At 42.6% G+C, this 14,291-nt stretch overlaps 1 protein-coding gene across 14 annotated transcripts in view; it reads left to right on the forward strand.

The window, feature by feature from the left end:
- Ica1 (islet cell autoantigen 1) overlaps positions 1-14,291 on the forward strand; it is a 157,953-nt gene that overhangs the window by 135,814 nt on the left and 7,848 nt on the right. For 12 of the 14 annotated variants that reach the window (XM_029569573.1, XM_029569572.1, XM_029569579.1 and 9 more), the window contains one exon: positions 8,137-8,403. In XM_029569573.1, the coding sequence (XP_029425433.1) occupies positions 8,137-8,403 (267 nt within the window). Of the gene's footprint in view, positions 1-5,509; positions 5,813-8,136; positions 8,404-14,291 lie in introns of those variants that run through there. The other 2 variants (XM_029569585.1, XM_029569583.1) reach the window with 2 other exon arrangements.

Raw genomic sequence — 14,291 nt, forward strand, 5'->3', positions numbered from 1 at the left:
TCTCCATTTCATTTTAAAATATACTGTTTCTTACAGAAAGACTCATTGTTTTTGCTAATAACACTTAGATGTTGGCGCATGCATCTCTAATCTGTATGTATCTGATTATTAGTAGTCATGGTCAGTTGCACTCGGATCCTTGGCTGTATTTTTTTAAATTCTCACTTCGGGGCTGGAGAGATGGATCAGCAATTAAGGGCACTGACTGCTCTTACAGAGGACCTAGGTTAGAGTCCCAGCACCCACATGGTGGCTATGAACCATCCTTAACTCCAGTTCCAGGGAATCCGAAGCCGTCTTCTAACCTCTGCGGCATTACACAACACGGGTGCACTCACATACATGCAGACAATACACTCATACCCATAAAATAAAAATAAAAAAACTCTCACTCCTGTTCCTTCCTGTCCTACCCCCATTCCAAGAATCCCCCCCCATCCTGTTAAAGTTTTTGTACTCAAACACAGCAAATATGAGTCCATATGTTTGTATTTCTTTTTCCCCTTCTGGGGCAAAACTATTTTAGCCTTTGGATATAGATCTTTTTTTCCAGTTTGATAGTTTTGGTACAACTCTAATCCAGCATCCAGAATTTCTTCATAGAATTAAATCAGAAATTCACTTTCGTAAGTTTCTTCAATAGCATGCTCCCAGATACCTTGGAATAAGATTGACATTTTCTTATTTAAAGCACCTTTCATACCTCATTAGTTTTAGTCCTGAAGATAGAGCTAAGAAAGTGCTCTTCCCTAACATTATGTACTGGTTTTCAGGCAGAAAGATGGCATCACAGATCTTCCTAATTAGTGCAGTGTCACATAACCCCTCCTTTCCTTTTATCACTGCTGACCCACAGAGCCCTTCTGCAGGCCTGAGCCATGCTTCTCAGTATCTGCCTCTTCTGTGTTTTCATCCCAGAGGGTGACATCAGCTCTAATAACACAAGGGTAAATATACTCTCAGTGCACAGAGGACTGGTGGTGACTGAAGAGGAGCGTACTCAACTGATTTGTTCACTTCACAATGTATTCCCTTTTGAAAATTGCTGCAAGATCTAAATCCTGAATTAAAATGCAAATTATAATATGCAAGACATTAAATGTGAAGAAAGAAAAATAGCTTAATCCAAGGACAGCTGACTTTATAGGACTTAGGGGCAATAGCACTCTCTGCTGTTTGGCGGCTGGTTCACCCCCTGTGGGAATTCTGTCAGACTATTTAAGCAGGAGTAAAATGTCATAGAAAAGCCTCTTAGGACAGCAGCAACCTTCCTCAAGAACCATCAACCAGTATCATCCCAGCCAGTGTCATGATGAAATCTGCTTTCTCCTACTAAATGATAAAGTAATAGAAAACCAACATTCGGCCACACAGTATAAACATATTTTAAGTAAGAAAGCTTAGTGACATTTGAGATACTTGAAAGTATCTCCACATGACCACATGTAGCAATCTGACCTCTTTTCATGAACTACAGCATGTAGAAATCTCTATTCAAGGTTGGACTAAGAAAAATAGTTAACATATAACTAAAACAGTGGTGGCATAAGCAAATGAGCATGTGATGAGTTCAGCTCACTTAAATCTTATCACTTGGCCTTACTCAAAAGATTCCTCTCTAGGACAAGGACTGGGACAATTTTAAAAAGTATTGTCCATATTACAAAAACATGTTTGTCTTCTTTTGTTTCCATGGTCACTGTTGGTGATTCTAAATTCTGGCCAGGTATCAGAGTGACAGCTCATTCAGTACTACCAGAGGTCTAAGTGAGCACCTTTAGCCCATAGCAATCATACCTGTTATCTCACAGTGCCTGGCTTCTCCTGAGTCATTCAGCTGTCACCTGTAGTCAGACATATTCTCAGCCACAGGATCAGATTGCTTCGTCACATGACATACAACAAATGACCAAGTTTTAAGCTGTTCTCAGAACTCTCATAAACTCTTAAACTCTTCCTCCCTCCTGCCTACTTCTGTATCCTGGGATATGCTGTTGGCCTTGGTCACTCCATAGAACAATAATACGATTTTTTTTTTCTAGTGTTGAAGAAGAATCCATCCCTGATACATGCTAGACAAGAACTCTACCAATGAGCTACATCCCCAGCCCAACAATAATACATTTTTTAAATAAAATGCTGAAACCAGGATCATGGCAAATACCTATAATCCCAACCTGGGGAGGTAGAAGTTGAAAGTTCAGGAGTTCAAGGCCAGCCTCAGCTACATAGCAAGTTTGAGGCCAGCTGGGTTCTCATAAGACTCTTATCTAATAGAATAAATTAAATACCTGTGTTTTTTAGGCAGGTCGGTCTTGTTGTTGCTGTTTTTGGTGTTTTGAGACAGGGTAATCCCAGATGGACTGTAACTCACTTTGAAGACCAGGCTGGCCTGAATCTCACAGCAATCTGCCTGCCCCTGCCTCCCAAGTGCTGGGATTAAAGGTGTGTGCCACCAAGCAGGGCTAAAATAACTGTTCTTAATCATCAGGTAGTATGTTTGGAGTTATCCCTATGGAAATTCTTTAAAGACTTACTCCAACCCCAAGATTATGCTTTTAGTGAGGTACGTTGGTTACCAAGGTCTAAATACTAAAGTGAAAGAACAGGGTTTTAGGAATCAGGTATTTGTGTGTGTGTGCGCCTACTCAATTCTAGCACTATTGGATTCCTGTTTTGTGTTTTCAGAGAGCTGATGTAGATGACTCCCCCACCCCAACTCTTGCCTGTCCTTTTTTTTTTAATATATATAAATAATGCTTTAAAATCTGAAAGGAGTTTTTAGAAACAGCATTCTTGAATTCCAAAGAAGAACTCTTTGTTACCAGTGCCTGAAGAATATTTTTCTGTTTGACATTTTGTCAGGTGGTTTCCGACCCATCTTCCCCCACTCTCTTTTAGGTGATAGGAGGATAGTGTTGGTGTTTGGGGTTTTCATCTGCACTGAAGGCATGTGGCCTTGAAGATTAGTCATGTGGGGAGTGGGGAACAGGGAGAAACCCAGAGAGTGAGTCTTCCTGTTTCACACACAGATGAAGGTGAATCGAGTGACATTTATCTGTTTGTTTTCTTCTGCTCTCATTTTCAGTCTTTGTAATTATGTTTCCATCTTCTGTGTTCCTAATTTATGCTGAGGTCATGAAACTCAGTGTGATTTCAAAAGTACTACCTGAACGAGCTGACACTGGTTTTCCACAGTCTGTCTGAACTTGAGAATTTTCTCTGCATATGAGTTTTCACAAGATAGAACTCATTGGTTCAGGATCAGTTCTTCTGGGGAATGTTTTCCCAAGGCCACAAGTGTCTTATTTCTGAGCTTTGGGCAGGACAGGCATGTAGATCTGCCATCTTGGCCATTCTGCCTCTGTGCCTTATGGTACCTCACTGCCAACAGAGCCCTCTGGCCTTAGAAAGCCTCACCACTTCACAAAAGCTTCTGTATAAGTCTGAATGTAAGTTCTTTAATGGCTTTTATATCAGCTTATATATAAAACCCTACATAAAGGCAAGGTTCCAGATTGAGAAAACATCTTGAACTGTGAGACAAAGATCTCTAGTCAGACTGTTTGTAGTAAGTTGCATGACCTTGATTGAGTGATCTAACCTGGATTTTTTTCATCATCTGTAAAATGAGTTAGAGGAAATAATCCCTAGAATCTCTTTTGGTTTCAGAAAAGAAAAAGTATGGTTCTTCTCATTGAGAGAAAATAGCAGGTTCCTCAGCAAGAAGGCAGGAAAACATGTTTCAGCAATGCCAAACAGGGCACCTTGACTGAATCATGGGCTCCCAGGAGGCAGCATTGATAGGTGACTGGGCATGTGGCAATCCTACATGCCACCACTGAGAGAGCTACTTGACCTGGTCATCAGGAGAAGCCACTGAAAGTTTTTAAATAAAGGAATGATCTCTTAGGTAGGTTGAACCAAAGTGCATAGTAAGAGGTCACCTCATGAAGTTGCAGCTACCTCACCAATGGATGCACCGTGAAGGGTCCTCAGATAGGAATTTGTGGTCAGAGTTCAAGAACTTGTAATTGAAGATAGAGATTTGGAGATGTTCTGAGGTGCGACTGGAGCTGTGATAATAGAAAAGTTCCTTGACATAGACTGCAGGAAAGAGAAGTGGGATGATTAGGGATGAAACCCCAAGGTTGGCCAGGGTAAGAAGAGGTAGCTAAAAAGGATCTAGAAGGCCATCCAAGAGAGCTACTGCATAGAGACCCCAGGAGATGACAGCATTCCCAGAGTGGGTAACAGTACAAATGCCACTGAGGTTGAGATCTTCGAAGAGGGAGCTGGAACTGACCCTCTCCTATCACCAGACAGCAGAATGAAGTGAAGAAAATGTTGTTGGCATGTGCGCATGTCTCCTGAGGCCAGAGGAAGGAAGCACTGGAGAAGACAAGACTAAAGATGCTAGAGTTGAATAATGGTGGAAACAGAGGAAACTGCTAGAAGAAAGGGGAGGACACGGAGAGGGCTAAATCAGAAAGGAAGAGGCAATGTGGGAAGGTTATGGAGTAGGAGGTGAGAACTGGAATGTGTCATGTTGTTAGCTTTTATTGTTATAACAATGTCTGTGGTTGGGTTATCTAATATGAAAGTAAACATGGAACCTTCTAGAGAATGAAAGGGACTCTGAGTCATGTCTGTGGGGCTGATGCCTGAGTATTCCACAGCCTTTGTTAAGATGCTGCGCATGGCCCAGGGGACCCTATCTATCGGGTTCTTGATTCCAAGACCCTCTCCTTGTCTCTGTAGGTAGAAGCTCTGACCAGGCTTCTCTCAAGGAGCTTATCACGTCCCCTATGAGTCTTCATTTTCTCTTATGGGATTGAACTACTTTCAAAGAAAATGATAACATGATCTGGTTCTCAAGAGCCTACTGACAAATGATGTTTCTCAGTCTTGACTTGTCGAGTTGCAGACCTGAACCTGTCCTTTTCGACTTGTAATTAAGTTTTTCTTCCAAGTTATGTATAGTAATTTCAGGCATCTTAATTATCAGTGCAATAATTGGGAGGTTTCTGTGTTTTATGGTTCAAGTCAGTGCCAGTTTCATTGCTTTTAGCTAGGTAATAAGTTGTCTTAAAAGAGCATGTCTTTGCTGTGCAGCCTGCTTTAACTACTAAATAACTAGGAAGCTAAATCACAGACGAGACTCAGGGGTGGGCTTCAGTATAGGCAAAGTCCATATCCATAACTGACTCTGGATGGGATCTTCCTTACCATGGATCCTTTTCTCATTTCTGTGACTAAAATGTTACAGAAAAGGATGCTTATGATTATAAGCACAGAAGCCTGTCTTGAATAGGTTAGGTTTAGAATTTTGCACAAAATGTATTGATCCATGTAATTGAGGATTCACAGCAGTAGATTGGTTCAAAGCAAGACTGGATCTGAGGGCAGGCCTAATGCTGTCAAAATTCTCTTTAGAGCTCTTTAGGTTGTTTCTATGTGTTAGCTTTATTGTCACTAAAAGCCTCAAATTTGCATATTTGCATCCTAGAATCCCAAAGAAAGAGAGGTCTTCTTCCTTCCAGTTTTCATATACAAATTCAGGGAAGCCTCCAGCATGTGCTCTTCCCTGAGTCAGTCACTGTGACCTGAGAGATGGAGAACTCTGGCCTACTGAACCACATACCCACCTGGATCGGAAGGTGATGAGGTGTCTCCTAAGAGACATGTCACCAAGATCAGAAGGAGAAGGTGCTTCCCAAGAAAGAACAACTGAAGAAAAGGAAAGAGATACTAACTCAGCAAAAAAGCATTGAGGTCTACTCTGAACACCCATGGCATAAAGCCCAAACAATAAACATGAGAATAGAGGTTTAACAGTCTATTTATTTTTAGAGGACTCTTTAAGTTTATGGTCTGATGTTCATGATGATCTTTGCTGGATGGCCAACCCTATCACCACAACACTTCCCCGGGGCTTGTTTTTGCATAAATCTGAGTACGATGACTACAGAAGGCATACCCCTTGCTTCTAAGACTCACGTAAGGTCATCTGTCCTCCGGGGTCTATATGGTTGAACTGGTGCCACTTAAATGGGTTTGGCTCAATAATCACATGTTTCATACACACTAGAAATAAGCCAGGAGAGAGATTGGGCATCCCAGTCTCACCAAACAGCAGGAAGTATAGAGATTAGAAAAGTTGGCATAGGTTAAGAGGGTGACGCTGAGAGAGACTGAAGAAAATCCATAAGTAGTCACGTGTTGAGGGGCAAGCCTGGAACACTGAGAGTGCTGTCCCGCAGCTTCTACATGCATTCAGGTCCATTGCCTGCTCTGCTCCATCAGCTCTGCCTTCCCTACACCCAACAGCTCTGGATGGTTCCTACTGAGAACCCTGTTTACAACACCACTTCCCTGTCTTTTTACCTACTACCCCTACGGGCTATGTCTGGTTGAGATTTTTTTTTATAATATAAACAATAAAAGTGCTTAAATTAGACAGTTAAGTGATGTTTTGCGACTCTTTTAAAACCACAGTGATATAAGTTCCTAGACTTTTCCCCTCCTTGATTGATAGCCAGTCTGCTCAGCACATCAAAAATCCCCTTAATCTTTAGATCTTTAACATGTGGGTGAAAATAGATCCAGCAAACTGAACACAGAGAGGCTTTATTTAAAACAACAATAACCTTTACTACTAATTATCACATAGATGGATATATTTGAGGGAAACCTGATAATCTTATTTACTGTGATTATCAGAATTGCAATGTAGCTCACAAAAAAAAATAAGAGCATGATATTTTTCTTTGCTTCATGGCTTACAATAAAAATGGTTTGCAGTTTGCAAGTGGCAGTTAAGATACCACAACAAAGCCACGGTTAATACATCTATCGGGTCCTTGATTCTTAAAGTAGGTAAAAAAACTCAATGAAAGGGCTTGCCATAGGATTTCTGAGAGTCACATCCCCATTCTCTTTGTAATGGGGATAATATTCAGTGTTTTCTCAGCTTTCATATTTGAGAGCAATTCTCTTTAAAACCTTATGGACAGACGGAGTTTGAAGGTGTATTCTGTCAGTCTTCCTAATAACATTCCAAGGTGGGTATCACCAGTGATGTAACTTCAGAGATGACCAGACAGAGCCTCAGAGGGTGACAGTCGTGCTAAAGTTGGGCTTCCCTCAGGTCTGGGGCTCATGTCCACTACCAGTACTGAGTCTGGGATTCTTGACACTCTCTCTGTCAGACCTTGACTTAACCCTCCTTCCCTATTCCTCTCTGACTGCTGTTCTCAGACAAGCCAAATTCACCTTTCCTTTGCCTCCTGCAGCTGGTTGCAGCAGGCATGTATGTCTTGGGCGTTGCTGCGCCTTCTGACATGCTCCCCCAGGCCAAGGCATGCTGAGCTTCTCTCCCCAGCTTGGGTGGCAAGACAGGCCACCACATGGTATGTTTGCTGCTGGAGCCCAGACAATGTGGACTGAGGGCTTGTGTGGGAAGACTTGGGAAGCTTTGCAAGCAAGGAACTAAACTCACCAACAGCTTTCAATCCTGGCTTTTGTTTCAGACCTGAGAAATGTTTTGTCAGATCTGTTTTCATGTTAAAGAAAAACCCAAACCCTAGGATTTTTGTGGAAAATATTTCAATTTGATTCTTTTTTTAATATTTATTTGTGTGTGTGTGTGCGCGCGCGTGTGTGTGTGTGTGCGTGTGTGTGTGTGTGTCTGTGTGCACGTGCCTGCATGAGTTATGTGCACCACATGCCCACAAGTGTCCTTAGAGGCCAGGTCCCCTATGAGGGCATTGGATCCCCTGGAACTAGACTTATAGGTGGATGTTAGCTATCTGATGTGGGTTCTGGAGATGGAACCTGGATCGTCTGCACAAGCAGTAAGAACTCTTAACCACTGAACTATCTCTCCAGCCCCCTCAATTCAAATAATGTTCAGAAACAGAGCTTGCTTTAGAGGAAGAGGGTAAGGGAACATGGAATTAGAAATTTTTTTCTGAAATCTGTTAATAAGGGTGTCATGAGATAAATTTCTATTTGGGTTAACTTTTCCTCAAATCTAGCCTTCGCTCAATCTGTTCTACTACAGCCCCATGACAGCTGTTCCTGAGGTTCAAGTCCTCAGAAGTCATGTGCTCTGTACTCTGTTGCCTCCACCAGCTTGCCTGGGCCCCATGGCAGAGACCCCAGAACCTGAAGGGGACAAGGATGACCTCCTGCTGTTGAATGAGATCTTCAATGCTTCATCTCTGGACGAGGGCGAGTTCAGCAGAGAGTGGGCCGCAGTGTTTGGAGATGAACGGCTGAAGGAGCCAGCCCTAATAGGGGGCCTGGGAGAGCCAGACCCCAAACCCCAGATAAGCTCTGGATTCCTTCCCTCACAGCTTTTAGACCAAAATATGAAAGACTTACAGTCCTCACTACAAGGTAGGTATTACAACGATTGGAATTTGTTATTGTTTTGCTTGTTCATTTTTTTCCCTTTTAGTACAAAGGCATATTTGTTTTTTGTCATTTGTCTATGTATGCTTTCTGTATTTTTATATTATAGCTAGTATTTTTACTTTAATATTATCAGTAGTATTTTATTATTTTATTTTACGTCCAGTGACTTTTTAGCTGAAATCCCGAAATTGCATCCCAACTTTAAGATGTATTGTTGAGTTTAAGATCAATCACTTCTAATTTTCTCCCTGTGTCAACATTTTTATTAGGAAAGTTAGGGGCTAGCTCTCAATCCTGCTGTCTCACTTGGCTATAAGGCAGTTTTGTGGTGTGCATGAGAGGATCTCACTGTCTTTGCAGCCATGACCCTGACTGGCCACGCCTGTGTTTCCCCTACAGTTGTGAGACCTAGTTGCCTAAGTTCCTGTAAACGCACCTTCCTTTTAGGTGCTAAGTGCCATTTCACTGGACCTTTTAACCATCTGCCACCTCTTGTATCTTGTACTCACTCTTGCTTTCTCTACATCTTGACCTGTCCCTACTCCACATATCCCCGGGCTCAGCTGCTCCTGTTCTGCCTGAAGCACACAGAGGAAGTGTAAATCCCTACCCCAACCTCAGCAAAAAGAGGGTTTCTACCCTGGTCACAAGTCATCTCTATACTCAGAAGGGTTCAGGTTGCACCAAGGTTCCATGGCAGGCTGCATGCCAGTTGAGCATTGCCAAGTGTGTTCCCACATTGGTTCAAAGTGCAAAAACCAAAAGATGCTGAAAGATGAAGTTTTGAGTTTCTAAACAGTCCTGGAAAAGGAACCATTTTCTTCTATTGCAATACTTTTTCTTCCTTTCATGCAACGTTGTTACGAGAGGAATTACTATTAAGAAATGCTCAAATTGTTTTGTGGTTTGTTTTTTGTTTGTTTATTTGTTTGTTTGTGAACTTAGGTTATCTCCTTAATAAACAACATGTTTATCTGGCCCTGAAAGCTGAGTAAAAGCAGCAGAGCTAGAATGATTAAGTAATTATGGACTATTACAACTGTGGGTCTTTAGAAATGAGATCATGGACTAGGAGTTGGTCGGCAAGACAAAACAAAGTCTTCCCTCTTTATGAACTGCCTTATTCCTCTCATCTTCCTTCATGACCCCTATTTGTAGCCATCTCCTATATTAGCAGTTAATGGAGTTAGAAATAGCAGGGAGAGAGGAAGTGCAAGAAATGCTCCCTGAGTTTCACCCCTGATTTCACTCTCTCCTTCACTGGAGCTCAGATGAGCGAGACTGCCAGCTGCCTTGACTTTTCCCCCACCCACTTGTAGTAAAGGTGCTAACAGGCGTGGGAGGCCAGAGCCCGGATCCTCAGCCTATCTCTGTGGCTGCTGTAGACATTCCAGCTATACAGCTGAATGATCCCTACCCAGACCCCCAGCTTTGGAGATATGTGGGCCCTGTTCCTACAGAGAGACTAGCAACTGTCAGTTACTGTAAGAGTTAGAATGGAGAGCACCACACCCTCTTCCTGGACAGGGAGTGTACAAAAAGCTCTGCTCAGACACTACCCAAGAGCTACAACAAGGCAGTGGCTGTGGGGCTTTATACCTCAGCCTTCCTTGCCCCATGTCCAAAGGAAAGCACCAAATCCTATGGAGGACAAAGGAGGGAGGTGTTCTGATAGCAAGACAGAGGTGCACCAGGTGTGCTCTGGAAAGGGAAAGAGGTTCTTCAAAAGGAGACCATTCATTTCTCAGGCAAACAGAATCTCACTTGAGGTTGTCATCCTGATGTTTTCCCAAGGTGCTCACCTACCCCTCAACAAGTGTCTTTTGGGTCCCTCTGTGTGGCCGACACTGGAGATGCATCTGAGAACATAACAGACAAAGTGCTCTGCTGCCTAGAACTCACCTTTTGATGGGGAGGAGGCAGTGAATGAGAAGCACAATGAGAAAATCACACAGTATGTTAGAGTGTAATCAACAAGAGGAAGAAAAGAAAACCAGGATCTGCCTTGCAGAATAAAATTGGGCTCACAACTGCTATAACATATCAGAGTCAGTGTTGTGGAGAGCCAGTGTTGTGGGACATGGCAGAGTAACTAAACAGGGTCTTACTGGGAAGATGAGAACCAAGCGAAGACTGGCCAGGGGTAAGAATTAGCTGCATGGACACCTGGGCAGAGGAGGTAACCTGTACTATCCCTGAAAGGTAGGACATGCACATCATAGATGAAGTCTGCAGCAAGAACACTGCTCGGAACTGACTGAGAAAGAGAGGGATGAAGGGAAGAGGAACAAAGGGGAAAGGTGCTCCAAGGCCACAGCAGCCAGACGGTTACAGGCCAGGACACGAATGCTGACAGAGGCTAGTCTACATAGTTTGTATCTACTGGGCAAATTTCAGGCCTTTATTCAGCAGCCGTGTTGAAAACCACCACAGCATCTTCAGCCAAGAAGCATGATCTGATTTACTACTTAACAGGATCATTTTTATGGATAAAAGTTTCCTTTCCTCTGCTGAGGTCCTAGCAAGACCAGTGTTAAAGAAATTATTCTGCCATTACTGAGTTACTTTGTTTTCTTTGGGTGTAATCAGCCACCAAGAGAATGTCTGTAGGACTCAAATGACAAGACAAATGTCATATGTGGTTGAAAGAAGCGTTCAGTGTCCCCCACATCTCCTGAATCCTAGTAGGAGCAGCTCTCATTCCACTCCATGCTGCCTTGATTCAGGGAACCTTCCAGATGTGTGTGGTACAGTTAAAAAATAATGGGTGCTTGCATACCTTACAGTTGAATACCTTACAGATGTCTATCAAAAGAAAGGATGAATGTTAGTTGGGGATTTTTTCCACTTTATCCATGGTCTAGAAAATCCATCTACATACATGTGAGTAGTTATATATTAATAAGAGTTTAATAACAACTATTAAACCTTGGCCACCTTAAATTGTTTGCCTTGATTAACCAGATCATGTAAAAAATTAAGTCTGATAACAATTTAAATAAGTAACCAAACTAAACATGATAGTGAGGTATCCGGGCACACTGACTCAGTGATATGTTATAGCAGTTGTGAGCCCAATTTTATTCTGCAAGTCCCTCCACCCCCACATCTTACACTACAGCAGTAGTCAGGCTCTTTCTCCAACTCTCTGGATTGTTCCTTCTGTAAAGTGAGGTATTAGGCTCAGCTTCTTATCACTGCAGCATTTTGTCTGTGGCAAAGTTGACTCCCACTTCTGAGAGACTAAGGTCTAAAATCATGTAATTCTCTACCACTTGTAGATGGTAACATAACATCAACCAGTATACAAGATGGCACATTCTGGGCTCCAAACACTATCCTGTTTACCTGTGTCAATTTATCCACTTCATCTATCCTTTATCAGGCAGGTGCTGTTATCACCTGTATTTTATAGATCAGGGAACTAAGGAATATAGCACCTCATTGGCCCAAGGTCACATTCTTGGTAAAGGCTTTGCACATGGGTAGTCTGATTCAGGAGCCTATGCCTATCACCAGGACTTCTGTGGCATCTCAGTGCAGTGTAGGATAGCAAAGATGGCCTCCTACAGGCCCTTCAAGCCTGCTTGGATGCTACCTGACCTCTCCTCTTGTTCTGCCCCCCAGTCCTTTGTAAGGGAAAGAGAACACATGTATCTTCCTCTTCTCTACCTTAAACTACTGGGCTTCAAAATAAGGAAAACATTTCAGATCAAGTTGTGTTGAAAATTTGAAGAGTTGACTTTAGCTGAGATTTCTGAGCGTTTCTGAAGTTATTAGTGTGTTAGGAGTTAGGGCTTCCTGTGTTCATAAAGTGATGAGAAAATTATGCCTTCTTGGGGCCTCTGAAAGTGAGTAGGAGGAAAGCCAGCCCGAGAGTGCTGACCAAGCAGACATTAAGAAAGGTTGGGAGGCCTTATGTTCAACATCCTTCTGAAGTTTCCACCAGTATCTAAAACTTAATTTTAAAAAAAAAGAATAGTAACCCCACCCCCACCCCAGTGCTGGAATGTTGACTGGTTGATCTCGTGCAGGTCTTGTGCAGGCAATCACAGCTACTGTGAATTCACAAGTGCAGGGGTCCTATCATGTCCAGAAGACGTTTGATTGGGAAGGGGCACAAGAGCCCTGACCACTAGCTGAACAACTATTGATGATTGATGGCTGCTGGGGCAGGAGTGTCTTTTCATTAGGGGCATAGTCTCTGGTCAGTCAACTACACTCTAGTGGATGGCTTCACATTCGTGTGTGTATGTGGACAGCACTGATTTGACCTCGTGGGACATTTTAAAACCAAAAAAGAGAACATGAGATTCAGAGAGGGACATGAGGGTGGGGGTCAGAGCAAAGCTGGAGGGGATTGAGGGTGGATGTAACTGAAATACATTGTATGTATGTATGAAATTCTCAAATAATAAACAAATAAATACAATTATATCAAAAAAGTAGACTCTGATACTGGAAAGATTACCAACTGCTTGTAATAAATGTGCCGGGATATCTTTCAACTTGAGATTCTATAAACCAAAGCTAAGAATCTTGTTCCAGAGTCTTGAAATCACAGAGCCTTGTGATCCTTCAGGATGTTTTTTGTTTTGTTCAGTTCTCAGCTCCTGTTGCCATCTGAGCAGGTTTTAGGCTCTGGATTATCCCAAATGAATCTTTGAACCTGAACTCATCTCTTGCCCCTCCTGGGTTAGCCTGGTACCAGGTAACAAACATTCCCAGTACATAATGGGATAATCCCCAGAGAGTTGGGTGCACTTACAGTGTGAACACAGAGCAGGCATGCTGTGTGGCCAATGGGATTGTTAGCCTCATCAAAGTGGCAGCACTTTCTAAGCCTGATGAGAAACCACTACAAGGTAGGACTTAGAAAGCTGCAGGATTCAAGTGCCTCTGTTAGTGTACAGGAGGAACTTTCATGACTGTCTCCTCCACCCACACTATGTAAGGAAATTGAGGAGCCTTTAAAGGTCTTGTGCCTTGCCAAGTTAGAATTTTTTTCACCACTGTAGTGAAGTGTAATCTCCCAGTTTGGTTTACAAGGTCCTTTAGGACCTGGCACCAGTTTCATGGCCAGCCACACCTCCCACACCTTTATTTATCATGACTCAGTGGCATAATTGTACCAGAGAATCGTGTATTCTCTTTTTGGAGGGTGGTGCTAGCCCAAGCTGATATGGCACTCACTATGTAGCCAAGTCTGGCTTCAAACTCTCAGTAATCCTCCTGCCTCAGCCTCTCAAGTGCTGGGATTACAGACATAAGCCACCACACTGTGAAATATATGATGTCTACCCTCTAGACTCCAGCCATATTGAGTTTTAATCTTTAATCTTTGCCCACAGGGCCTTGGCACACATTCTCTACAAGCATAGTGCTTTAGTTGGCTGACTTCAGTCTAAGTGTCACTTCATCAGGGAGCCTTCCTTGTGTCCTCCATACACCAGCAATCTGTGTTAGCTGTTTCTGCTCCCCACTCCCACTGCACTCTGTACTTAAATCACCCTCTTACCTCGCCTTATTGGAAAATTGATTTCACTTCTGTCTCTTCCTTGGGTTGTCATAGAAACAGGGTTCACATTTATGTTGATCACATATTTCCAGAACATAACTCAGTGCTTAGAATTCAATGGATATTTAAAACATACTTGTTGGGTGGATGGATGGATGGATGGATGGATGGATGGACAGACGGACAGACGGATAGATGGGTAAGTGGGGCAAGCAACAAGACAGTACAGCAACTGGCAAACAAAGATAGATTAGAAGATGAGAATCCTAAAATGTAAAACCCTGGGGATAACACTCCCAGGGATTACTCTTATTGTGCACTCAGTTATAAAAAAAAAAAAAAAAAAAAAAAA

This window comes from Nannospalax galili, unplaced genomic scaffold (assembly GCF_000622305.1).
Source record: "Nannospalax galili isolate Female #2095 unplaced genomic scaffold, S.galili_v1.0 scaffold62, whole genome shotgun sequence".
NCBI classification, from domain to species: Eukaryota; Metazoa; Chordata; class Mammalia; order Rodentia; family Spalacidae; genus Nannospalax; species Nannospalax galili.